Source organism: Microcaecilia unicolor, chromosome 5 (assembly GCF_901765095.1).
Source record: "Microcaecilia unicolor chromosome 5, aMicUni1.1, whole genome shotgun sequence".
NCBI classification, from domain to species: Eukaryota; Metazoa; Chordata; class Amphibia; order Gymnophiona; family Siphonopidae; genus Microcaecilia; species Microcaecilia unicolor.
The window spans coordinates 101,456,503-101,483,609 of NC_044035.1; the positions used below are offsets into that span (position 1 = coordinate 101,456,503).

Sequence of the window (27,107 nt, forward strand, 5' to 3'; positions counted from 1 at the left end):
GAGATTAGTCTTCAGGTGTGAACTGGTGTGGCAAAGTTGTACAGCAGCAATAAGTCCTAGAGGCTGTATGCAGGTCTCTGGAGCAGTTTTAGTGGGTGCAGTACATTTGTGGGTAGTGGGTTTTGGTAGGGGGTTGGGGGGCTCAGCTCCCAAAGTAAGGGAGCTATGCACATGGGAGCTTTTCTGAAGTCCACCGCAGTGACCCTTAGAGTGGCCGGTTGGTGTCCTGGCATGTCAGGGGGGCCAGTGCACTAAAAATGCTGGCTCCTCCCACGGCCAAATGCCTTGAATTTGGCCGAGTTTGAAATGGTCGACATAACTTTCCATTATCACTAAAAAACGAAACCAGCCATCACAAACCCCGGCCAAATCCAATGTATTTGGCTTGCTGGAACCGTATTATCGAATCAAAAGATGGTCGGCCATCTTTTTTGAAAATACGGTTCTTATGTACCTTATTTTTAAAGGAACTGAATGGAATAAAATATAAAAATACAAAAAGAAAATATTAAGAAGAAAATACACATTTTTCATGGGTGTTTTTTAGTCTATGATGACTTTTTGTGCGTGCAATAATAAGATTTGTATATACATGTTGCCATACTAGTTGAGACTTTTCCCCCCTTTTTTCAATATAGACATTGTGACATTGCTAGTTTAATTTTTGAGTTTTCAACCCACTAATCTAGCCACTAAGCTACACCTCTACTCAGTGTAATATAGGGTCAGGTATGGGAAGAGGTATGGTAGGAATAAAAATTATATGAGTAGCAGTGATATTTAGCAGCTAGACAGATAACCTATGCATTCAATTTAGGTCTGCTGAATAGCAGGACTAAATTAAATGCATAGGTTTTGATGAGAGTGACTGAATATCACCATTATCTCATAGGTGTATTGATGCTGACTTATGCTAGTGTTCTATAAGAACACTAATACATGCAAATGTTCTTATAGAATAGACTCATAGCCCTTGTAAAGTGGATGCCTAAATTGTGCTAACCCAATTATAGAATTGCCTCCTTAAAGGTATACCTGCCATTTACCCATCACTACTTGGGTAAATGCATGCTCTGTGGTGCTCTGTTGTTCCACAAAATATATTATTTTTCTCCAAACAAGGTGGACAGGTTTCAAAAAGTCATTTTTTCTTGGTAAAGATATATGTGTTGAGGAACTAGCAAAGCTGAATGTAGATGGTAATAGAGCCAAAAGGGACACATAGTAGGAAGGGAACTCAGGAGCGATTCTGACATTTCCACTTACAGTTATTTTCAATTATTCTCTAGAAATAGGTATAGTTCAGGTAATGATAGAAAAGAGACTGGTAATTACATATCAATTAGTTTGACCTTGGTGGTGGGTACATGAGTCTTTGGTTGTTTCTTGTTAAACAATAAGAGCACAGTTTTTGGCTGCATTGTATTGCTGAAAACTTTCATTGACTGGAACTTTTTTTGTCTATTCATGTGGTATCTCTGTTGTTTGCAATCTATTGTAATTATTATTATTATTGTGGAGTTCTTTTGACCAATGATTGAAGGGGAGCTTAGCACTACTATCAGCGGTGGCTGATTGTTTTAAAGCTCTGGTATTTCTGAGTTTTTTTTTCTCCACATCTTTTGGGGATTTCAAGTTAGTAGGCGGTACCTTGAATAGAGGAGAGGTGATTTTTTTTTCAGTATTTCATTTCATTTACCCCAATATTGACAGGATAAATGCTATCACAGGGAGTGCCAGGGAGATACAATTTCTAGGTGTAATAAATGACTGCTTCTTGGAGCAACTGGTCCAGGAACTGACAAGAGGGAGAGTCATTTTGGATCTGATCCTTGGTGGAGTGCAGGGCATCGTGTGAAAGATGGCAGTGTTGGGTCCCATGGGAAACAGTGCTCATAACATGATCAAGTTTGAGCTACTCTCTGGGATGAACCCACAAAGGAAATCTACTGTAGCTGCATCAAATTTTTGAAAGGGTGACTACAATAAAATTAGGAAAATGGTTAAAAAGAAGCTAAAATGTTAGGGGGGTGGACCAGGTGGGGTGAGGGTCTGGGTTCAGGGGGAGGTTCTCTTTAAAAATCTTCTAAAAAGGTTAGAAGGTTAGGTTTTGGCTGTCATAATTTTCTTATTGAGATTTCATAATACGACTGGATTTTTGTTTTGCCATGCTATTGGTGAATTGTATATGTTTCAATTTTTGCATTTCTCAATACTTAATAAAGACTCCTAAAAATTAAAAAAAAAAAAAAAAAGAAGCTAAAAGGATCAGCTGCAAAAGGTTTGGACATTAACTCAGGTGTCGGCATTATTCAAAAATACCATCTTGGAAGGCCAGACCAGATGCATTCCAGGTATTGGCAAAGGTGGGAAGAAGGGAAAACAACAGCCAGCATGGTTAAAAGGTGAAGTAAAAGAGGCTATTACAGCCAAAAGAATGCCCTTCAAAGAATGGGAAAAGGACTCAAATGAAAAAAATAAGAAGCAACATAAGCACTGGCAAGTCAGATGCAAAGCATTAATAAAGAAGGCTAAAAAAGAATATGAAGAGAAAATTGCTGCACAGGTTAAAACTCAGAGGAACAACTTTTAAAAGTACATCAGAAGCAGAAAGCCTGTGAGGGAATCCATGGGACCATTAGATCATGAAGGAGCAAAAGAGGCACTCGGGGAGCAGAAGCCCATAGCAGAGAAACTGAATGAATTCTTTGCTTCGGTCTTCACAGAAGAAGATGTAAGAGATCTGCCTGTACCGGAAATGGTTTTCAAGGGTGATGATGCAGAGGAACAGAAAGAGATCTCGGTGAACCTGGAAGTGGCATGGAGGAGTGGCCTAGTGGTTAGGGTGGTGGACTTTGGTCCTGGGGAACTGAGTTCAATTCCCACTTCACAGGCAGTTCCTTGTAACTCTGGACAAGTCACTTAACCCTCCATTGCCCCAGGTACAAATAAGTACCTGTAAGCCACATTGAGCCTGCCATGAGTGGGAAAGCACAGGATACAAATGTAACAAAATAAAAAGATGTACTGAGCCAAATCAACAAATTAAAGAGTAGTAAATCACCTACACTGGATGGCATACATCCAAGGGTAATCAAAGAACTCAACCATGAAATTGCTGATCTGCTGTTAGTAGATCAGCAATTTCATTATTGTCCATAGTACCTGAAGATTGGAGGGTGGCTGATGTGACACCAATTTTTAAAAATGGTTCAAGGAGTGATCTGGGAAATTACACACCGGTAAGCCTGACTTCAATGCTGGGCAAAATAGAGGAAACTATTATAAAGAATAAAATTACGGACCAAGTAGACAAAGATGGTTTAATGGGACAGAGTCAGAATGGGTTCAGCCAAGGGAGTCTTGCCTCATCAATTTGCTTCATTTCTTTGAAGGCATGAATAAATATATGGATAAAAGTGAGCCGGTTGATGTGGTGTATCTAGTTTTTCAGAAAGCTTTTGATAAAGTTCCTCATGAGAGACTCCTTAGAAAATTAAAGAGTCATGAGGTAAGAGGCAAGGTTCTGGTGTGGATTAGGAATTGGTGATTGATCAGAAAAGAGAGGATAGGGTTAAATGGTCATTTCTCGCAATGGAGGAGGGTGAACAGTGGAGTGCCGCAGGGATCAGTACTGGCCATCTCTCACACTATGCCCTGCACTCCACCAAGGACCAGATCCAAAATGACTCTCCCTCGTGTCAGTTCCTGGACCAGTTGCTCCAAGAAGCAGTCATTTATAAATGCTTTGGAAATTGGAATGACAAGTGAGGTGATGAAATCTGCAAATAACATAAAACTATTCAAGGTTGTTCAAACACATGCAGACTGTGAAATATTACAGGAAGACCTTAGAAAATTGGAAGACTGGTCATCCAAATGGCAGATGAAATTTAATGTGGACAAATGCAAGGTGATGCACATTGGAAAGAATAATCCAAACTTAGTTACCTGATGCTAAGGTCCACCTTGGGAATCAGTACTCAAAAAAAAAGATCTAGGTATTGTTGTAGATAATACGCTAAACTCTTCTGCTCAGTGGGCTCCAAAGGGGCTCCCAAGGGGCCTGACATGCCCTTTGGGCATGCCCTTTTAGGCACACACCTACAGCTACACACTGCTAAGGCGCTGTGCTTTATGCAGGGGAGGATGGCACATTAGAGTGACATCAGATGTCATCCTCAGATCTACCCAGCAGATCAAGTCTCCTCCCAACAGTGTGGAAATCTCTCTCTCTCTCTCTCTCTCTCTGCTCCCCCGTGAATAAAAATTTCTAAACCAAAGCTGAAGGCATAGCCCTACTGGACAGGTGACTCACTCGCAGTGCTATTGCCCTGACAAGATTCTGTTCAAACATATAGGGGTCGATATTCTGCCCACTGTGGTAAATGGCTGAACTAGCCCCGGATATTCAATGCTGGGGCTTGTGCAGTTCCCAGTATTGAATATCTGGGTATGTCCACTGACTTGGCTATATCATCACATAAAGCTAGGACTGCTCTTATGCTATCCTAACTTTGTGTGGTTACTAAGCCAGTTAGAGAACTGAAAATTACTATTAACTGGCTAAGTTAACTCTCCATCCTAACTCCGCCCCTGGCCCACCCATAAAGTAGCTGGCTAGCAGATGGCTAGTTAGTGGAGATATTCAGGGTGTGAAGGGGTCCATTCTGGGTTGGTACCGGCAGCCCGGTAGGCTCACAGGTGGCTGATAAAGAACAAGACTGCCATTTGGACTTAGGGCCAAAGTGTTTTATTCTCAATTCAGTTCCAATCCAAACATCAAAATGCAGTTCACAAAAATGGTTCAGGCCGGGTTCAAAACTCTAGCAAACATTCAGTTCCTTAACAGTTCAGGCCCACTTACTTGGCAGTACCTTCCCCTCTCCCTCAGAAGGGTTCAGCCAAAGTTCAGTCTGCTTTTCTGTACATCCCAATAGTTCCAACACTTTCACAAATATTCTCTTCACAGGAATCCAATACTCAATTCACCTGTCCTCTTCACAGCACCCAGGAGGACCCTATACTGAGCAGGACTGGCAGTTTTCCTCCTATCTCACAGCACCACAACCTCTGTGGCCTCTCACACTGCCTTCATGTGCTGGACAGGCCTACATTTTCATTCTTACCCTCCATGGTAGCTTACTCTTCCCCCACAGGGAAGCTCCAGTGGCAGGCCCTTTCCATCCTCCACCTACTCCATGGATTCTCTCTCTCAATCAGTCTCCTCTCCCCCCTTTTCTCACAGCTGGGGGGAATTATATACTGGTGATGCAGCCATGGGACTGAGCTTCACCTCCCCTTCTCCCTCTAGTAGGTAAGGGAGTAACTGGTTCACCTAGCCATTGCTCCCCCCTGCTGGAGTTGGAAATCTGTTCCACCCCTTTGGAGCTACCCTCCTCTCTCCTTCTTGCAAGAGCTTCTGGGAATCGTAGTTCGGGGATTAGCTGCCTCTCTGCGGGGCCCCAGATGCTAGCCTTGTCACAAGGGACATTAACTGATTAAGTGCCACTGAATATTGGGTGCTACCTCACTCAGCAGGGTTTAACTGCCCAGATAAAACCTTTTTGAATATCGACCCTCTGGTGTTCTTATCCCTGCATTGACTGGAGTTGTGGAAGCTGTGGAGTCAGTGTATACAGTTGCTTGTAAGAAGAGGGAGTCAGTCATCTCCCGTCACTTTGTAATTTATTTATTTATTTATTGCATTTGTATCCCACATTTTTCCACCTATTTGCAGGCTCAATGTGGCTTACAGAGTTTGGTTATGGCATCATCATTCCATGATATCAGACACAATTAGTAAAGTACAAAGATTAGGTGAGGGAAGAGAGAAGGACGATGTTAGGCAGGATATAAGGTGGACTGTAATAATTGGGTGAGTTGGTGAGGTAATTGGATTCAGGCATATGATTTCAGAGTTCTAGAAGGCATCCTGGAGTCTGTCCCATAGCCCATGTCTAGGGATAGTCACTAGGGCTATAGAGCTTGTATTAGTGTGTAAGCACAAGTGGCAGAAACTACGCTATTATTCTATAAAGAAAACTAACTGATTAAGCCCCACTGAAAATAGCTGTTAGCCCCAAACTGGCGACTTAGCTGGCCAGGAGCTATTTCTGGCTGGCGGTTAAATCTCTTTGAATATTTACCTACAGGTATTTCCCTATCCTCAGAGAATTTACATTCTAATTTTATAACTGAAACAATAGAGAGTTAAGTAACCTTCCCAAGATAACAAGGAGCAACAGTGGAAGTTGAACCTGGCTTCACTGGTTGTCAGCTTGATGCTCCAACCATTGGGCTACTCTCTACATCCCCACAAGGGTAATGGGATTTGGAAAATACTGAATTTCTGTGGTACAATCAAAGCAGCTTAGGTTTATTATATGCAGGTACATTGTCTATCCCTAGTGGGCTCACAATCTACCTGGGGCAGTAGAGCTTTAAATGATTTGCCCAGAGTAAAAAAGGAGCTGTAATAGGAATTGAACCCAGTTCCTCAGATTCTCAGCCCCACTGTACTAACCATTTTTATATGGTTTTCATCAAAAACGTGAAAGCAAAAGGATCACTCACAGTAGTGTAGATGACATTTAATTTACAGAGGACATTCAGCAAAAAAAAATATTCTAAAAATGATCTAATAAAGGAACCATATTTTTTTCTGTGCACAATCCTTTCTTCTGTAAATGGAATGACACCTCCATTTCCATATCTACTCCTGACAGCTACAAGTTGTTGTTTTTTTCACTGATTGTTCAGCAAAGCTCAATCAGATATAACATTCTGTTTTATACCAAAATTAATATATGCAATTATATTGTTAGTAAAATTAATAGGTTTGATGTGCAAATGGTATGAACCAAGGGTACTATTTTCATTAGAGAAAAAATATGAGAAACTGCTTAAAAATTAGTTATATACATGATCCTTTCTAATTCACAAAAAATTTTGATAAAGATAGGATAACTCTCTAAACCTACTCATAGATTGACCATTTGTCCAGTAAAAGGTATCACTTGTAACTTGTTTGTTGATCCCTATTTGTACAAGAAGAAAATATGTTCCAAGCCTATTAGCACTAAGAGGTGGATTCTCAGGGATTGCCCATGAGTTACAAGGTGATTATGATGTGAAAAGTGGCTGGAAAGTCAAGTGCAAAAGAAAAATAGGGCAGTGAGATCACAGTTTGCTTCAAAGTGTCAGCCTTTGCATTCCATGCCTTTAAAAAGTGGTACATTTATTTTTGCAAGTTTTGCTCTCTGTGAAACAAATTAGCCTTTTGCAATAGATTTCCATGGGGTGAATGTGAATATTCAGCAAATGATTATACACATAAAGAAATACAAATACGCTATGTGTAAATATTTAGATGGAAAAGAGATGAATGAGGGAGGATATGATTAAGGTCTACAAAATTCTAAGTAGTGTAGAATGAAATTACATGGAAATAATTTTAAAACAAATAGGAGGAAATATTTTTTTCACTCAAAGAATAGTTAAGCTCTGGAACTTGTTGCCGGAAGATGTGATAACAGCGGTTAATGTATCTGGGTTTAAAAATGGTTTGGACAAGTTCCTGGAAGAAAAGTCCATAGACTGTTACTGAGATGGACATGGGGGAAGCCGCTGCTTGCCCTGGGTTTGGTAGCATGGAATGTTGCTACTAATTGTGTTTCTGCCAGGTACTTGCGACCTGGATTGGCCACTGTTGGAAGCCGGATACTGGGATAGATGGACCATTAGTCTGACCAAGTATGGCTATTTTTATGTTCTTATCTTGCCATTTCCAAAAATTCATGAATAAGGCCATATAAGGCTCATTTTAGACAAAATAGTAATATTTTAGAAAATGATCTTCTGATATAGAACCTTTTTATAAAATACATGCAGGAATGCAGTAGTATGTCACGGCTATTTAAGAGGTGGTAATGTCTTCCACGCTAACCCTGCAGTAACCAGGCAGCACATAGCGCTACCTAATCACCGCTGGGTAAGCCCCCAGTGCTGCAAAAATGTTAAATGTTTTTGAAGCGCCGGAAATGGCACACTGTGGGAGCAGACACTGTTGCCGGGTTCCTGTGATTGCCTATTAGTAGTGCTGGATCACCACATGGCAAACCCATGGTGGACTTGCTGTGCTTTAGTAAAAGGGGCCCCAAAGAGAAGAATCTTTTAATAATAATTTATATTAATTGGAAATACGTATTTTACTTCTACAAGGTAACAAGCTAAGCCAATGGGATCACTTATATGTAAATATAGTAAACATAATAGCAGATATAATCTTATTGTAAAAATTATAAAACCTTAAACATTAAAAATTAGCAGGTTAAAAAGAAATGCAATAAAACAAATCACAGAGTAGTAGATCACTGAACCCTGAATTCAGGCCTCAAATTATTGCCCAAAAAATCAGTTGGTTGATATTCAGCTTCAGCAGTCAGCATTTCTTTTTAAATGGCAGCTGCCTTAGTTGAAATTTGGATATTCAGCACTGCTATGGATAGCAACCCATGCTGAATATCTGGATTCAGTGGTGAGTAGCGCTGCTATCTGGATAATGGCGATAATGATACTACAATCCAGATTGCAAACCAGATCATGTTAGGTCTGTCATTTTTCTGTCCTGATTTTATCCAGTTAGATTGAATATCACCACTAACCTGCAAATTCTATATAGTGTGACTAGAGTTGTGTGTGCAAATCTGGGTGTATTCTGATTTGCATGTATAACTCAATTGGTTAACAAGCCAATCAGCACTAATTAGAATTTACGCACACTACTCGCTAAGTATATTCTATAAAGTAGTCGGTGTAAATTCTACTGCATGGATTTCAAAAGTGGACATGGCCATGGTAGGAGCATGGGTGGGTCATGGGCGTTCCTTACATTTATGTGCAGTGTTACTGAATAACCTGTTCCATGCCTAAAGTTAGGCAAGGAGATTTATATGAGATTTTCATTGGTATAAATGGCTGTGCCTAAATTTTAGTCATGTGGAGGTTGTTGTGTGTATTCTATAAACTGTATCTAATTTAGGGATGTTTATAGAATACACGTAGGTATATTTTCCATCCACACCAATTTTTTTTGGGGGGGGGGGCACCAAATATACAATCAGGCCCTAACTGGATAATTCCTAACTCTGCCCAATCTCTGCCCCAGCACTATCCAAATAGTTCCAAGGCAGTCTGTAAGAATATTCAATAGCTCTGTCTGGAGAGTACCACTGAATAATATATCTGAGGATAGGTCCAACTAAGCCATTTACCCAGTCCTGCAGGTTTTTAGATTTTTGGAAATGCAAGATAATTAGTTTCTGCTTTCAAACATGAGGACAAACAGTTCCTGAGAAATAGAACTACTACACGTGTCAAAAACAATTTGTACTCTATAGGTGATGGAAGAAAATAAAACAAATCTGCACTGGTAAAGCATTCAAGTAGGTACATACCTTTATATTCAGTTAATAGCCTGGAGACATGCCTCTTAAAATTCTAAATTCAGCACTAAGATACAAAGGGGTATGTTTACTAAAGTGTGCTAAGCCTGTTTATAGCATGCCCAGGAAATAGGGCAACATCCAATATTTCTCTTTCAGGTCAGGCACTAATTTTGGCATTAGCATGCATTACCTGAAAAAAATTGACAGGAGGCACTTACCGTGTCTCCTATTTAGGAGATACTAAGAGTTCCTGCATTATGGATGTGCTAACTAGTTAGCACATGACAATCGGAATGTGCTAAAAGGATAGCTCATCCATGCCCATTCTCTATCCCTGATACGTCCCCTCCAGAAAGTAAATAGAAAAAAAAATAATGTGCGCTTAGCCCGAACAAACAAGTTACCTGCCATAAACCTCTTTAACATACTTTGCGGTAAACATTTTTGTGTGCACTAAGCATGCTTTAGGGCATAATGCCTTCTAGCAGACATACCCCCCCCAAAAAAGAAAGCAAAAAGTAAAAACCTCTGTAAAACCTCGCATACAATAGCTCAGTAAGTCCACCAGTGCTTATCCCTTCCTGCCTCTCCCCCCGCCCCCAAAATAAATAAATAAATAAATAATCTGAAGCCCCTTTCAGGAACCACTCAAGATCCACATCTCCAGAATGGGTACCTACATGAAATAATATTCTCACTGCACTGTAAGATCTTACTGTATCATAATGCTGCCAGAAATGCACATGATTAGGTAGTGCATATATATTTAGAAATCAGGAGAATACAATTATAGATCACAATTGTCAATTAATTTTGGCTTGCATTTAAAATTCTAGTACTAATAACATAAGGTCTGTAGCCTGGGAATAGGGAACAGAAAAGTTAACCTTGCTCTGTTAATTCTTTTTTTCTTACACTGTATAACAATATAAAATGAACTTTAACAATGTTTATCATCCACAATAAATACTACAAATGATTTCTACAGTAAATCTAACCTTTTTTCACCATATCAGCAGAGAGGTGTCATAATATAAATGGTTCACTTTCACTGTTATAGATTCTGCCAGACAATAAAATGAAATGGTAGTCTTTGCTTGAGTAATTGAATTTATTACGCTAGAAAATACAACACAGGATTTGTCTTCTTTTTCAAACTGAAAACACAGCTTTTCACAGTATTTTCTTTGAATATTTGCATTAAATTCTAAGGTCCCAATATAATACCCTCTGCTAATCTCAACACTGTAGTTTACTTTGGTTTACTGTAGGTTTTTTTGCTATGATTACTTCTTATACAGTAAAGATCACTGGGGTCCTTTTACCAAGCTGCGGTAAAAAGGGCCCTGCTCTAGCGGCCGGGGGCCGTTTTTGCCACATGCTGTGGCCTTTTTTGCTACAGTGAGTAAAAAATGCTGACAATAGCCATGGCTATGCAGTAGGATTGCTCTTACTGTGTGACCATGTGAGGGGGAGCACTTATTGCCACCCACTGTGGTGGCAGTTAAGGGTTCCCATACTAACCCGATGATAACCGGGTAGCGTGCAGTGCTGCCCGATTACTGCTGGGTTAAAACCATGCTAAAATTTACAGGCCTGTTTTCCCCAGCATGGGAAATGGCGTACGCTGGGGTTTGAACTACTGCCGGCGCCCGCGTTGGGCCAGCAGTAGCTGCAGATTAGATTGCGTTGAGCCCTCGTTAGGCTTACTGCAACTTTGTAAAAGGGTCCCTTTGTAAATACAAAATCTGCTCTAAATGCGAAGCAATGCACTGTGCTTATGTTAATGCAACTAGCATGGAAATGCATGCTAATTAGATGCAAATAGAATTACTTCTTTTTTAGCAACTTGCCCTAAGGTTCAGCACAACTTTTTATTTAACAGTATTCAGTACGGAATCCTGAAGTTGGGGACCCACAGCCTCACTTACTAAAATGTGGCAAAAAGTGGCCTGCGACAGTGGGAATGTGTCTTTTGGACGCACGTCGGGCCGGTTTTTATTGCATCCAGGAAAAAGGGTTTTGTGTGTTATTTTGGTAACCAGAACAAACAGTTGCCAATAGCATAAACTAGTGGAAGGAAATTTAAAGAAACCTTATGCACATCTAAAGTCTTATTTGAATCAGCTCGAACCAGTCATACTTATGCTTTGGATCACTTTAATGTGTGTGTGTGTGGGGGAGTCATCAATGTGGGTTACCATTAAGATGAGTTATTTTATCACAAGTCATGCTATTTTAGCTTAGGGTCCCATTTTATACAATCAGACACTGTGCTAAAAGAGCAGAACATGTACTAAAATGTGTGGAGGAGTGGCCAAGTGGTTAGAGCACTGGCCTTGCTATCCAGAGGTGCCTGGTTCAAATCCTACTGCTGTGCCTTGTGATCTTGGGCAAGTCACTTAGGGGTCCTATTACTAAGGTGTGCTGAAAAATGGCTTGTGATAGGGTAGGTGTAATGTTTTGGGTGCGCACCAATCCATTTTTCAGCGTGCCTGTGAAAAAGGCCTTTTTTTTGCCAAAAATGGATGTGCAGCAAAATCGAAATTGCCGTGCGTCTCTTTTGGGTCTGAGACCTTACCACCAGCCACTGACCTAGTGGTAAAGAATCCGGGCGGTAATGACCTATGTGTGTCAATGCCACTTGGCGCGCGTCCATTAAGTGCGTCCAAAAAGAAAACATATTTTTCAGACGCCTTTTTTACTAAGCCGTGTAAGCGTCTATGCGCACCCAATGTGCGCCAAAATGGAGTTACTGCCCAACTTCTGCATGGCTCTTGCAGTAATTTCATTTTTGGCGTGCATCCCATACACGTGTCTGAAAAATATTTTTTATTTTCGGGCGCGCATAATGGACGTGTGCCAAGTGGCATTTGATGCATGTAGGTCATTACCGCTCGTATTGAGTTTGTCGCATATCCATTTATGGAAAAAAAGACCTTTTTCACAGGCGTGCTAAAAAATGGATTGGCACGCATCCAAAACCCATGCCTACACTTCCGCAAGCCATTTTTCAGCACACCTTAGTAAAAGGACACCTTAATCCTCTATTGCCTCAGGTACAAACTTAGGAGCCCTTTTACAAAGGTATGCTAAAAAATGGCCTGTGGTAGTGTAGACATGTGTTTTGGGTGCGTGCAGAACATTTTCAGCACACCTATAAAAATGCCTGTTCAAAACATTTTACAGAAAATGGATATGCGGCAAAATGAAAATTGCCGCACGTCCATTTTGGGTCTGAGATCTTACCGCCAGCCATTGACCTAGCGGTACGGTCTCATGCAGTAACCATGCGGTAATGATCTACACGTGCAAAATGATGATTACTGCCCAATTACCGCCCGAAAACCAAAAAATAAAAATATTTTCCGGCATGCATAGTGGACATGCGTCCAAAATGAAATTAGTGGAAAGGTCACATGGTAGCCGGGTGGTAACTCAAAATTGGCATGCATTGGGCATGCGTGGGTGCCTACGTGGCTTAGTAAAGGGCCCCTTAGATTGTTGCCCTCCAGAGACAGGGAAATGCCCAGCATTCCTTAATGTAACTCACCTTGAGCTACTACTGAAAAAGATACGAGCAAAATCCAAATAATAACTCATCTTAATGGTAGTCCCCCCTTGGAGGCCCTTTTACAAAGGTATTGTAGGGCTACTGTGCAGGTAGCACATGCCAAAACAGCACCACTGCCAGGCACTCCCAGGAGGTAGTTTTGACTTTGGTGTGCACCAATTACTACAGTAGAAAAGAATTTCTATTTTCTATCGTTGGGAGAGGGGTAGTGTTCCCGGCGATGATTGGCTCAGGCAGTAAATGTCATCATGCTAATTTTCATATTAGCGCACGGGACCCCTTAATGTGGTAATTATCAAATATGTGCTATCACCCTGAAGGAGACAGATTTTGTGAACCCTATGATCAATTGAGATATATAATGTAGCATAATGTGCAACAGATCAAGATGCATATATTGTTTTTTGTTTTTACAATAAACTATTTGTGGGACAAATGTCAAAGCAATTCGTAACCAGAATAAATGAACACCAAAGATGTTAAAAATAGCAAAGGCGTATTAGGCGCTACGCGCATGCAGCGCACACCTAAAAAAGACTACCGCCAGGCTACCTCACCCCCTGGCAGTAATTTTAGATCTGGTGTATGCCCATAAAGCCTGGATCATTAATTTTTTTAATTTCCTCCCACGCATGTTGTTTCCGGCAGTAATCGGCAGTTGGTGTGTGTGCGTGTAGCGCATGAGCCCTTACCACTAGATCAAAGGGTGGCATTCATGGCTCAGGCCAGTTTGGGACGCTCACCAGTTTCAGTTTTACCACATGCCCTTTTCCCATCCCATTAAAAGAAGCCCTTTTTTGCAGACGTGGCAAAAACTGGCCTGGCGTGCACCCAATACACGCGCCTACACTACCGCAGCCCACTTTTTACCACTGCTTAGTAAAAGGACCCCTGCATGAGATAGGGTCATGAGTACAACATATTAAAATGTTGCATTACTGAACACGCCTCATTTTAGGAGCATGGTAGTGACCAGAAGCATCCGTTTCTCTGCCAAGAACAGCAGTGGTCTTTTTCTTGGATTCAGTAGAACCTAAAGGGTTAAATACTGAATGTTATCAATTTCTGTTTGATTTTTTTTTTGATGGGTTGTTTTTGGATAATGGCATCCATAAAGGTCCACCTGCCAAGTTAATATGCAGCAGTGAGTCTCTATCACAATTAATTGTTTTTGTGAGTATGATATTGTGATGACTAAGAACCCTAATTTACTTTCTTGTTAGATAGATGGACCTTTATTCCCTGATACAGCAAAAGCAAAATGCTGGCAACCGTTGGAAAGACCTGTTATACATAAATTGAAAAACAGCATTTTTCAAGAGAAACCTTTAGATGAATGTTTCTACTGCTGAACAGAAGGACTTGTTTTCTATATTTTGATGAATGTTTTCACGGTTGAACCCGTGTCAATATACATAAAATATATCATATTTATTAAATCATTTGAGTACTTCAAGACTGAGTAGAGAGGGATTTTCTGAGGCCGCCTACGCTAGTGGCAGCGGCTGTTTTTGCCATGCGCCAGTGCCCTGTTTACCGCAGCGGGTGAAAATAACCAAAAATGAAATGGTCATGTGGTAAGTTCACACCTGCCACGTAGCCATTTTGGGCACGAGCACTTACCACCATCCACTCAGGTGGCGGTAAGGGCTCCTGCACTAACCCAGAGGTAACCTGGCAGCGCTCAATGCTGCCTGATTACCGCCAGGTAACCCCTTGCAGAAATAATTTTTCAGTATTTACGCTTGCACCGGAAATTGCACTCACTAGGGGTGGAACTAACGCCAGCACCCGTGTTGGACCAGTGGTAGTTCAGGGTTGCCGCGTTAGAAGTCCGTTGCCATGTGGCAGCTCTTTAGTAAAAGGGCCCCTTATTGATTATAAGTTGAAGTTTATGAATGCATAGTTGTACAAACTTAGGGCCCCTTTTACCAAGCTGCGGCAAAAGGGATCTTGCGCTGGCGTCGGCACGTGTTTTTGATGTATGTAAATGACTGTGTGACCAGTGAAGCACTTGCCACACATCCATTTGGGGGGGAGCCCTTACCGCCATCCATTGAGGTGGTGGTAAGGGCTCCAGCACTAACCCGGCAGTAACCAGGCAGTGCGTGGCACTACCCGATTATCACCGGGTACACACCGGTGCTACAAAAATAAATATATTTTGGTAGTGCCGGATATAATGGCACACTGGGGGTGGGAAGTACGGCTGGGCTGCTACGGTAGCCCGGAGGTACTTCCTTTTTAGCGAGTGGTAAGCCTGCATTGGGCTTACCACCGCTTTGTAAAAGGGGCCCATACTCCATAGACCTCTATAATTTTGTGGACACTTTCAAAGTCATTATAGTATTCATTTTATAAAATGTTTTAACAAAAAAAATGATCCAAACAAAAACTTATTTGAAACAAACAGGAGCCAGCATCCTGAAAGGAACAAATGACAAATAGGTTGCATAAGCTTTTGTTAGGATTATTTTTTGTTTAAAAAGTTTTTGAGTTGTTGGACTGTAAGGATCACATGACAAATATACAATAAGAAAGATACAAAGCATGAAATATGAAAAAGAACAAATATAATAATTAAAGAAGAGTAATGAAAATGTGTTATCTTGGGAGATTTGTCCCAAGGATCTCTCTCTTCTAATGGTCTTTTTAACTACAAGTGAAGCTGTCCTTTGGTAGCTGGGTTATGTTAAAGATTATATTTTATTGAACTACCCCTTACATTGCATTATAATATTGTAAAAGTAAACTAAACTACCCGTGTTTGGTTATTAATTTCATAAAGGCATTTTTGCATGCAGATGACAGTATATATGCATAGAATGCTACTTATAAAGTTACCCCCTCTCCCCTCCCCGTGTAAAAATAGGTATGGTGATAAGAATGCATGTACTCTTATGTGATTATGAAGTAGGTGTGTTTGGGGGTAGATTTTGAAACAGAAAAAAAGCAACACTGGGCCTTCAGGATAGAGATAACGGTCATCCTTTAATTTGAAAATGACCCAACACAGGCCGTGTTTCGGCATACAAATGCTAAAATCATTTTTTTTACCGACAGCGTTCTGCGTGATTACACGGACAATTACCATGTTATGGGTAATATGCCCTGATTGCTTGGTTATTTCCAATTTTTCATGATTAATCCATAAGAACCATTCTGACCCCTGAGGCAGGCGTTTGTACGCCGAAACACGGCCCATTTGGGTCATTTTCAAATTATAGGACGACCGTTATCTCTATCCTGAAGGCCCAGTGTTGCTTTTTTTTTTTCTGTTTCTGTTTATGCTTGTATACTGTTTTACCCTCCTTTCTATGATTGGGGGTAGATTTTGGGCAAAATCAGAAATTTACCAATGTACTTACTAAGGGGTCCTTGTACTAAGGCACAGGAGGGCTAACGCAAGGGCAGCACTCACCAAATAGTCAATACTGCCAGGCTAGCTTATATGCCCGGCAGTAATTCTGAGTTTGGCGCACACTGAATCTCATGGTAAAAAAATAATTTTCTACTTTCTACCGCGGGGAGCATTCCCAGCAGTAATCAGCAGTTGACATGCGCTGCATGGTTATCACGGGTAACATGAGAGCCCTTACTGCTAGGTCAATGGGTGGCGATAAGGGTAGGTGTACGCTGGTTTTAATTTCAGTGCAGGCCCATTTCCCAGCCCATTAAAAAAAGACCTTTTTCCCAGCCATGGTAAAAAATGGCCCAGTACACACCCAAAATAAGCGCTCACACTACCGCAGGCCAGTTTTTACCGCGGCTTAGTAAAAGGATCCCTAAAATATTAAAATATACTGAAAAAGATATTGGAACAAAAAAAGTATAAAGTGAATTTGTACCTTGCAAGTTGGCAGGCTAGTCAAAATTGCTCTCTCTCCAGCCCAATAGAGAACCAAAATAACATCTTAAATCTTTTTCTCGTTCAATGTGTATACCCAAGGATATGATTCTTAAAAGTAATTTTCAGAATTTTCATGGAACTCAGAGGTGATATAGGCTATATATAATGCTTTCACAGATCTAGAGATTAACTTTTCACTAAATGTACTCTAAATCTAAAACAGAATGAGTGGGACAAAATTGATATCATGCATTCTCTTGGAAGCACTTTTTATCCAACTAGAGGTTTATTTTTATTTCTTGGGAATTGTTTGCTATTCAATGATGAGGTCTTTACTGATTGAATAAAAACGATTAGAATTTTAGGGGTTCTTCTACTAAGGTGTGCTGAAAAATGGCCTGCGGTAGTGTAGACATGTGTTATGGGTGCGCGCAGAATTAAGTTTTAGCGCACCTACAAAAATGCCTTTTTAAAATTTTTGCCAAAAACAGACTTGCAGCAAAATGATTAGGGAGAATGGGAGAGCATCAAGGAGGGGAGAAGAGGATTGGGGAGGGGTGGGGGAGCTCAGAGGGGTGCTTAAAGGGGATTAGGGAGGGTGGGGGAGCTCAGATGGGTGCTCAGAGAGGGGAGGGGGGAGGGGAGTGCTCAGATGGGAGAAGGGGTCTGAAGCTGGAACTGGGGTCTGACAAGGGGGCAGGAGGGAAAATGGGTCCATGCCTGGGGCAGGTGGGAGAATGGGTCTGGGGCTGAAAAGGGGGGATGCAAGGCATGTGGTGGATGAAGGGGGCTGAAACTGTGGGGACTAGGGGCTTTAAAGGGGACAGGGAGAACTGGCTGGGGCTGAAGCTCGGGACTGATGGGAGAAAAGGGCTGGGGACTGGTGGGATAGTGGGGCTGAAAAGGAGGGCAGGTGGGAGATGTGGGCTGGGGCTGGAACTAGGGGCAGGTGGAATAAGGGGGCTGAAAAGAGGGGACTGAGAGAGAGGGGATAGAAGGGGGGAGCGTGAGGGAGGGCAGACCCTGGATGGATGGTAGAGGGAGGGCAGACGGATTGAAGGGGTAGAGAGAAAGGGCAGATGGTGGGTGGAAGGGGAGAGAGAAAGAGGGCAGATTGGGGCAAATGGTGGATGGAAGGGGCAGAGATAGAGGGCAGATGTTGATGGAAGGGGGAGAGAGAGATGGCAGACTGGGGCAGATGGTGCATGGAAGGGGCAGAAGTGGATGGAAGGGAGAGAGGGCAGACAGTGGATGGAAGGGGCAGAGAGAGAGGGGGCAGACACTGGATGGCAGAGAGAGAGCGAAGACAGATGCTGGATAGAAGGAAGACAGTGAAAAGATGAGGAAAGCAGAAACCAGAGACAACGAACTATAAATATATATTTTTATTTTTTTGCTTTAGTATAAAGTAGTATTGTAGCTGTGTTAATAAATGTTTATAATAGAACATGTAAATAAGGTAATCTTTTTATTGGACTAATTTTAATACATTTTACTTTCGGAGAACAAAACCCCCTTCCTCAGGTCAGGATAGGACACTGTAACAGTACTATACTGAATTGACCTGAGGAAGGAGGTTTTGGCCTCTGAAAGCTAAATGTATTAGTCCAATAAAATGATATTATTTGTTTTATTTCTATTTGTTAATTTGTAAAGTGGTGATTGGTATCTGTTAGTTTTTTCAAATTTACATCTGCTGTCTTTATATTTTGCACAGTACTAGAGGACATTTTCTGTTTCTGTGGTGTTGCATTGTATGCAGAGTCTGGCATCGGGGGTTCAGTTTAATTTTTGTCTAAATAGAAAGTTTATGATTACTTATTCTATAGTGGATTAGGGTGTATCTGTGTTTGTGAAAAAGACATGGCTTTCGGTTGGCATTGACTGTGCAGGATCGACGATCTGTACTAATCTGTCTGTTTTCGTTTTACAATAGGTGAATTGATGTTCTAGTGCTCACTGTAGTATTTAAGATGCTTTCCTTTTCCTTGTGTGACTCATACAAATTACTGCTTATGGTATGGTAGAATTGCTCTATAGGTCCTGAGTGTTTTGTATTCTCGGTATGCCTAGTACTGGATTTCGGGGGGGGGGGGGGGTGTTAAAAAATGACCGGCCCCGGGTGTCAACTACCCTAGCTATGCCACTGCTTAGTGCTTTGATAGCAAAAGCCTGCAGTATGAATAGATTTGTAGATAACTTTCTTACAAAAAGGATAGTGAAGAGATATGAAGTCTTTAGAAGTGGTTAGAGTATTTTGTTTATGCAATTCAATTAGTTTTTGCATGTATGAAGGAGACATACCATACAAAATCTGATATAAAAGTACACATAGTTTAAAGGTGATTATGGCCTTTAATGAAAGCTGATGTAATTTTAGAAGTAAAGGGGAGGTTTTCGAGTAATGTGGTACCCTTCAGACTAGGCAGGCAGTGGTATTATGTGCTGTTTGAAGTTTTCTAATTTGATGGTTCTTGTACATAAGTACATACAGTGGTGGAAATAAGTATTTGATCCCTTGCTGATTTTGTAAGTTTGCCCACTGACAAAGACATGAGCAGCCCATAATTGAAGGGTAGGTTATTGGTAACAGTGAGAGATAGCACATCACAAATTAAATCCGGAAAATCACATTGTGGAAAGTATATGAATTTATTTGCATTCTGCAGAGGGAAATAAGTATTTAATCCCTCTGGCAAACAAGACCTAATACTTGGTGGCAAAACCCTTGTTGGCAAGCACAGCGGTCAGACGTCTTCTGTAGTTGATGATGAGGTTTGCACACATGTCAGGAGGAATTTTGGTCCACTCCTCTTTGCAGATCATCTCTAAATCATTAAGAGTTCTGGGCTGTCGCTTGGCAACTCGCAGCTTCAGCTCTCTCCATAAGTTTTCAATGGGATTAAGGTCTGGTGACTGGCTAGGCCACTCCATGACCCTAATGTGCTTCTTCCTGAGCCACTCCTTTGTTGCCTTGGCTGTATGTTTTGGGTCATTGTCGTGCTGGAAGACCCAGCCACGACCCATTTTTAAGGCCCTGGCGGAGGGAAGGAGGTTGTCACTCAGAATTGTACGGTACATGGCCCCATCCATTCTCCCATTGATGCGGTGAAGTAGTCCTGTGCCCTTAGCAGAGAAACACCCCCAAAATATAACATTTCCACCTCCATGCTTGACAGTGGGGACGGTGTTCTTTGGGTCATAGGCAGCATTTCTCTTCCTCCAAACACGGCGAGTTGAGTTCATGCCAAAGAGCTCAATTTTTGTCTCATCTGACCACAGCACCTTCTCCCAATCACTCTCGGCATCATCCAGGTGTTCACTGGCAAACTTCAGACGGGCCGTCACATGTGCCTTCCGGAGCAGGGGGACCTTGCGGGCACTGCAGGATTGCAATCCGTTATGTCGTAATGTGTTACCAATGGTTTTCGTGGTGACAGTGGTCCCAGCTGCCTTGAGATCATTGACAAGTTCCCCCCTTGTAGTTGTAGGCTGATTTCTAACCTTCCTCATGATCAAGGATACCCCACGAGGTGAGATTTTGCGTGGAGCCCCAGATCTTTGTCGATTGACAGTCATTTTGTACTTCTTCCATTTTCTTACTATGGCACCAACAGTTGTCTCCTTCTCGCCCAGCGTCTTACTGATGGTTTTGTAGCCCATTCCAGCCTTGTGCAGGTGTATGATCTTGTCCCTGACATCCTTAGACAGCTCCTTGCTCTTGGCCATTTTGTAGAGGTTAGAGTCTGACTGATTCACTGAGTCTGTGGACAGGTGTCTTTCATACAGGTGACCATTGCCGACAGCTGTCTGTCATGCAGGTAACGAGTTGATTTGGAGCATCTACCTGGTCTGTAGGGGCCAGATCTCTTACTGGTTGGTGGGGGATCAAATACTTATTTCCCTCTGCAGAATGCAAATAAATTCATATACTTTCCACAATGTGATTTTCCGGATTTAATTTGTGATGTGCTATCTCTCACTGTTACCAATAACCTACCCTTCAATTATGGGCTGCTCATGTCTTTGTCAGTGGGCAAACTTACAAAATCAGCAAGGGATCAAATACTTATTTCCACCACTGTAAGTAATGTCATACTGGGAAAAGACCAAAGGTCCATCGAGCCCAGCATCCTGTCCCCAACAGTAGCCAAAGCAGGTCAAGAGCACCTGGCAAGCTACCCAAACGTACAAACATTTTATACAAGTTATTCCCGAAATTGTGGATTTTTCCCAAGTCCATTTAGTAGCAGTCTATGGACTTGTCCTTTAGGAAACCATTCAACCCCTTTTTAAACTCTGCCAAGCTAACCGTCTTCACTATGTTCTCCGGCAACGAATTCCAGAGTATAATTATGCGTTGGGTGAAGAAAAGTTTTCTCCTATTTGTTTTAAATTTACTACACTGTAGTTTCATCGCATGCCCCCTAGTCCTAGTATTTTTGGAAAGTGTGAACAGAATAAATGTTGTATCAATAGTTGTACTTAGAAAGTATTAAGGATTGGGACAATGTGCAGAGTATTGATCTAGGGAAAAAAGGCCTGATTCTTTTTAACTTCCATAGTGAGTTGAAGATTGAGGAGACTGTTTTTGAAATTTAGAAGTCAAACGTCAGATGTTGATTGATGTAAACTCCCAGGATTTTCATTGTTGTATCTAATGGGTATGTTATATTGTTAATAGTGACATTACTATGAGGTGTGGGATAAAATGATTGGTTAATATACAGAATTTAGTTTTATCTCTATTAAGATTCAATTTGAAATCAGTTGCCTGGGATTTCATTAAGTTTAGGGCTGATTTAATGGTAGGCATCAAGGCAAGAAAAACCTTCCTCCTTAATTGTGTTGCCCAAACAACATCAGGAAAACATTTCAGACCATAAAAATGGAAGATCTTTATATAGATAACATGCTTTTATCACAGTAATTTTAATGTTTTCTGTGGTGAAGATAACTAAGGGGCCCTTTTACTAAGCTGCAGCAAGCCCACCACAGGCTTACCGTGTGCCAATCTGGAGCTAGTGCCAACTCAATGTGGGTATAGCGATAGTTCCACCCCTAGCATGTGGCATTTCCAGTGCTAGTAGAAATATTCAAAAAATATTTGGGCAGCATCGCTCACTACCCAGTTACTGCCGAGTTAGAATGGGAGCCCTTACCGCCACCTCAGTGTAGTAAGTGCTCCTTCCCTGCAAGGTCATATGATAAGAGCAATCTTACCGCATGACCATGTCTTTTTTGGCCTTTTTGCCCACTGTGGTATAAAGGGCCACAGCGTGCAGCAAAATGGCCCCTGCTGCTAGTCCAGGGCTCTTTTTACTGCAGCTTAAAGAGTTACCTTATCAGAAATAATATCTTGAGAATCTTCCAACAATTTTGAAATATTGAGGCTAGCACCTAGACCCAAAATATCCAACTGACCCCCCAGTAGGATTCATTATGTTTACACTTTTAGGGCTTCTGTTACTAAACCGCACTAGCAATTACCATGTGGCAAATGAGAGGAAACCCATTAAATTGCTATGCCCTTAGAGACATATAAACATATAAACCTTTAGGGGCCCTTTTACTTAACTATATCATTGTTTATTGTTTATCGTTTATTAGGTTTGATATACCATTTCTCATTGAATGACAAATCGAAACAGTTTACAAAATAAATAAATAAATAAATATATATTTATATAAGGAAAGGAACACCATAATATGATAGAAAAGCAGTCAGGCACTCAAGACCATGCTGGCAATAATCAGACTTCCAAGGGTAATCAAACCATTAAGGGGCCCTTTTATAAAGATGTGTTAAGCACTACACGCGTGCAGCACATGCCTAAGTGAGCCTACCGCCAGGCTACCATGCCCCCCCTGGTGGTAATTTTAGATTTGGCATTCACCCATAACACCTGGATGATTTATTTATTTATTCCCACACACATTTTTTTCTAGTGGTAATCAGCAGTTGGTATGCACTGACCAGTCACCACGTGTGTAGCCTGTGAGGCCTTACTGCTAGATCAATGGGTGGTGTTAAGGGCGCAGGTCAGTTTTGGACACGTATCAGTTTCAGTTTTACCGCATGCCCTTTTCCCATCCCATTAAAAAAAAAAGCCATTTTTTTGCAGACTGGTCCAGTGCGTGCCCAATACGCGTGCCTACAATACTGCGGGTCACTTTTTAACAAGGCTTAGTAAAAGGACCTCTAAGTCAGAAAAGAGACAACAACACTCCAAGATTAAGCATACTTTTAACAATGGTTCCTATAACACCATACATTTAAACTTAAGTAATCCCATTCCCCATCACAAATAACCATACTGGAACAGCCCTCAATATTCAAAAGCTAATTCAAAAAAATAAATTTTTGAGATGTTCAAAAGGCAGAGTATGAGCTTTCCTGGCGCAGCTGATTTGGAAGCAAATTTCAGAGCATGGGAGTTCAGAAAAATGTGTAGATTCCCAGTGTGCTTTAGAAGAATGAGGTAGGAGAAGCCCGTTATCTGTCAAGGACCGAAGAGTTTGAGCAGGTGTGGAAGGAATAATCTAAGCAGCTACAGTAAGTAAGAAGGAGTAGAAGAATTAAAGCCTTCTGCATTAAGGTAAGAATTTTAAATTGAATTTGAAATACAATGGGAATCCATGGTCCTTGTCAGGTCTTTCAGAAAAAAGGGATTTCTGTTGTCTCGGTCTTAAAGGCCCAGCTGAGCTTTTTCCTTTGGTCGTATGTATTTGTGTACTGTTTTAACCTCTCTTTTGCCACAACATTTCTACATCTGTCAGCTCATCCTGGCCAGGTGGTCGGTAGTACACTCCTATCACTATCCTTTTCCCTTTACACATGGAATCCATAGGGATTCCAAGATGTGTTTTGTGTCCTGTAGAATTTTCAATCTATATGATTCAAGGCCCTCCTTAACATACAATGCTACCTCTCTACCAATTCGATCCACCCTATCACTACAATATAATTTGTACCCTGGTATGACAGTGTTCCACTGGTTATCCTCCTTCCACCAGGTCTCAGAGATGCCTATTATATCTAATTTTTCATTTAGTGCAATACATTTTAACTCTCCCATCTTATTTCTTAGGCTTCTGGCATTTGCATATAGACATTTCAAACTATGTTGTTCCTATTTACATCTTGCTCAGCAGTTGACAGTCATACAACTTGCAATCCTTTGTCCGCATTTTATTTAAAGATACCCGGTCTACTATGGTTTCTATTGCAACCTCGCTATTGGGATACCCTGTCTTCCCTGTTTTGGTGATATCGTTGAAAGATACCTTGTTCCAAACCATACGCTTTTGGTTGTCAGCCGTCTCCCAGTGTGAATGACTATTGGCCTTCGGTGGCTCATTTAACAGTCTTTCCTTTTCTGCTACTTTAAAGAAAATAAACTTAGTGTACAATTGATAGTTCTGATAGCAGTAAAACAGAAATTACAGTGACATATGCTTTAGAACTTCAACTTACCAGACTCTGTAAGGTACTGAACAATGTTTCTTACTCTCTCACTATAGGCACCAGATTCATAATTGTCCATCTCTCCAGAAACTATATGAGCTACTCTTGTTGCTCGCCCACGAATGGCACCAGCTGCTTGATCCAACCCATCAACATCTTGTTCTCTTAAAGCTATGATGCACTTGTTAACGTCCTCAAGAATGTGGTTTTCTGTAAAAAGAAAATGTTTTTGTGTTATTCTTTTTCTTCAGTGCTGAACATTGCCAGCAATCACACGATATAACTGGTTATCTTTTCAGCACTAACTGGAAATATTTAGCACGAGATAACTAGTTATCTCGCACTGAATATTAGCAACTAGGTGCCAAAATGCTATTTAACTGGTCAGCAGCCGTTTCTGGCCAGTTAAATAGTGCTGAACACTGGGTTGGCGGCAGAGGAAGGAGTTTTGCTCCTGTCAACGGTTAAGTGCAAGCACTTACACCAGCCTTTGGCGTGGCGTAAGTGCTCATGCATAAAGATAGGCGCAAAACTGTAAACTTACGTTAGTATTCTATAACAGTAGTTTCATCCCTGGAACTGCTGTTATAGAATTTGCACTTAGCGTACATCATGCCGGCACCTAAATGTTGGCGCTCTCTCTCACTTTTTTTCTCTGCTTGTGAAAACCTGAAAACAGTGGCTCTTCTATTAAGGCTAGGATTTTGTTTGGTTCTTAAGCTTCTGCAGCTCAAAAACTTATCTTAGGGAGGGAGGGAGTTATCCACGTGAGCTACTGTCAATGCTATTTATTAATAACTAGGGGCTCATTTTCAAAGCAATGAGACTTACAAAGTTCCATAAGCTACTATGGAATTTGTAAGTCGGAGAGGCCCTTTTACAAAGTGGTAGCAAGCCCAATGGTCGCTCTTCTTTGAATCTTTTCTAATTCCAATGGTAAGCTTCTCTTTTACTACACATTCCCTAACATCCCTTCTCTCTCTCTCTCTCTCTCTCTGGCTGCAGAGTCCAAAGTCTGCCTTCTGCTTTCCCCAAGCTTTTCTCCTTTCAAGATTAATTTTCATTTTCATCTTTCCTTTAATCATACATGAAAAAAGTTCTGAGAGTAAACATATTTGCTCGGCCTGCTTGTCTGTACTGATAAAGAATCCTGGTGGTTTGTGTGTTGGGGATGTAAATGCTTTCTGGGAACTGTGGGACCAATGGGAGTGTGGCACCAGTAACCTAGAAATCACTGGGGATAATTTCAGAGCAGAAGACTCACCCAGAGGCGGATGAAACCCAGTCGGTAGGAGGAAGGTTCTAGTGCAGAGCACAAGTGGTGGGTGCAGGGGGACCTGAACTGTGCTGAGGATAGAGCCTCTAATTGGCTGCTGGGTAACCCCAGGCGGGTGACTAGGTGTTTCGTGACAGCATGTTATGTGTAGGAAGAGGGAGTGGTTTGGGCAGGCATAACATATCAAAATTTATTTTTTATTTCACAAGGAGAATATCCACATTGATCCAAAACACAAACAAATGCTTAGACATTAGCATTTATATATGCCCCAGGCATGAGTAAGTGCCTGCTATAAAGGGCATGCTATCAGTGCTAAGATCTGGCCTTCCCTCACTATCCCCCATGGCATCTGAACCCTCCCCCCCCCACACACACACACTTCTTGCACTCCAGAATCTAATCCACCTCCACATTTCTGAAAGCATCCTATACCCCAGGTACACCACCCAGAAAGAAACCTACCAAAAAGGACCCCCAGAGCCCCCTTCCAACAGCCCATATCCTTAGAACCATAAGATTACCGCTAGGGTAATTCTGAATACAAGGTTTAAGAGCAGAAGTGATATTGCTTCTCTTCTATTACAACACTAGGGACCCCAGGTAAGAGTTGGGGTTGGGATCGGGGGGGGGGGGGGGGGAGTTCTGATGCAGAGACCTTTGGGGGCCTCCTTTTAACAGGTGAATATAATGCTTTCGGGGAGTAGGAAGGATCTGATGCTTTGGTGGTTTGTGAGGTAGGAGGCTTGGATGCCATTTAAAGATTGGGGGTGATCTGATGTGATGAGGGGGTAGGATCAGGTAGGTTCTGATGTTGTGGAAGAGAGAGAGTTTGGGAAACTGGTGCTGTGGAAGTAGCAATTGTACTGTAAAAAGATGCTCTCATGTACATATGGGCGAGTATTGCACATGTATTTTACTGACAAGCAGCTTCTTAGAATCACTGCTCCTGCTGGACGTGGGAAGCTATACATTTGGAGTCCTGTATCTATTTTACAAGAGATTCTACGTTTGGTTGAGCCTCTTGCAAATACTATGAGGATTCTCCATGTTCTGATCTGGATGTCTGAATTTTCCTCTTCACATCCTTTCTAAAATAAGGATTTATGTATGGACTCATGTATGTAATGAAATGTGTGTGTGTGTGTGTGTATTGCAACTGTACCCCAGATCCATTGAGGCTATGCCTTGGGGAACACCTATGCTTGTATGCTCTGTAGAATTCTACGAGAGCCTGTTTCCTTATGGAAAATATGCAATAAATTGAAAAATAAAACTTTATAATATTACTCCCATATTTTAAAACAAATTAAACTGCAATTGGTTTTTATTCTTTTTCCTTTAAGAGATTTCATATGTTAATCTCACTTTTTTTTCAAACTGATTCACAGATTGTGTTTTTAATAACCACTTATTATTCCATTTTAAACATTATGCAATATTACATTTGCAAAGGAAGCACTGAAGTAGTGATAAATTAATAAGAAGCT

At 41.3% G+C, this 27,107-nt stretch overlaps 1 protein-coding gene across 1 annotated transcript in view; it reads right to left on the reverse strand.

Moving 5' to 3' along the window:
- Positions 1-27,107, reverse strand: part of CTNNA3 (catenin alpha 3) — a 1,864,538-nt gene that overhangs the window by 399,908 nt on the left and 1,437,523 nt on the right. Inside the window, 1 exon segment of the mRNA XM_030204967.1 lies at positions 24,351-24,551. Coding sequence (XP_030060827.1) covers positions 24,351-24,551 — 201 coding nt within the window.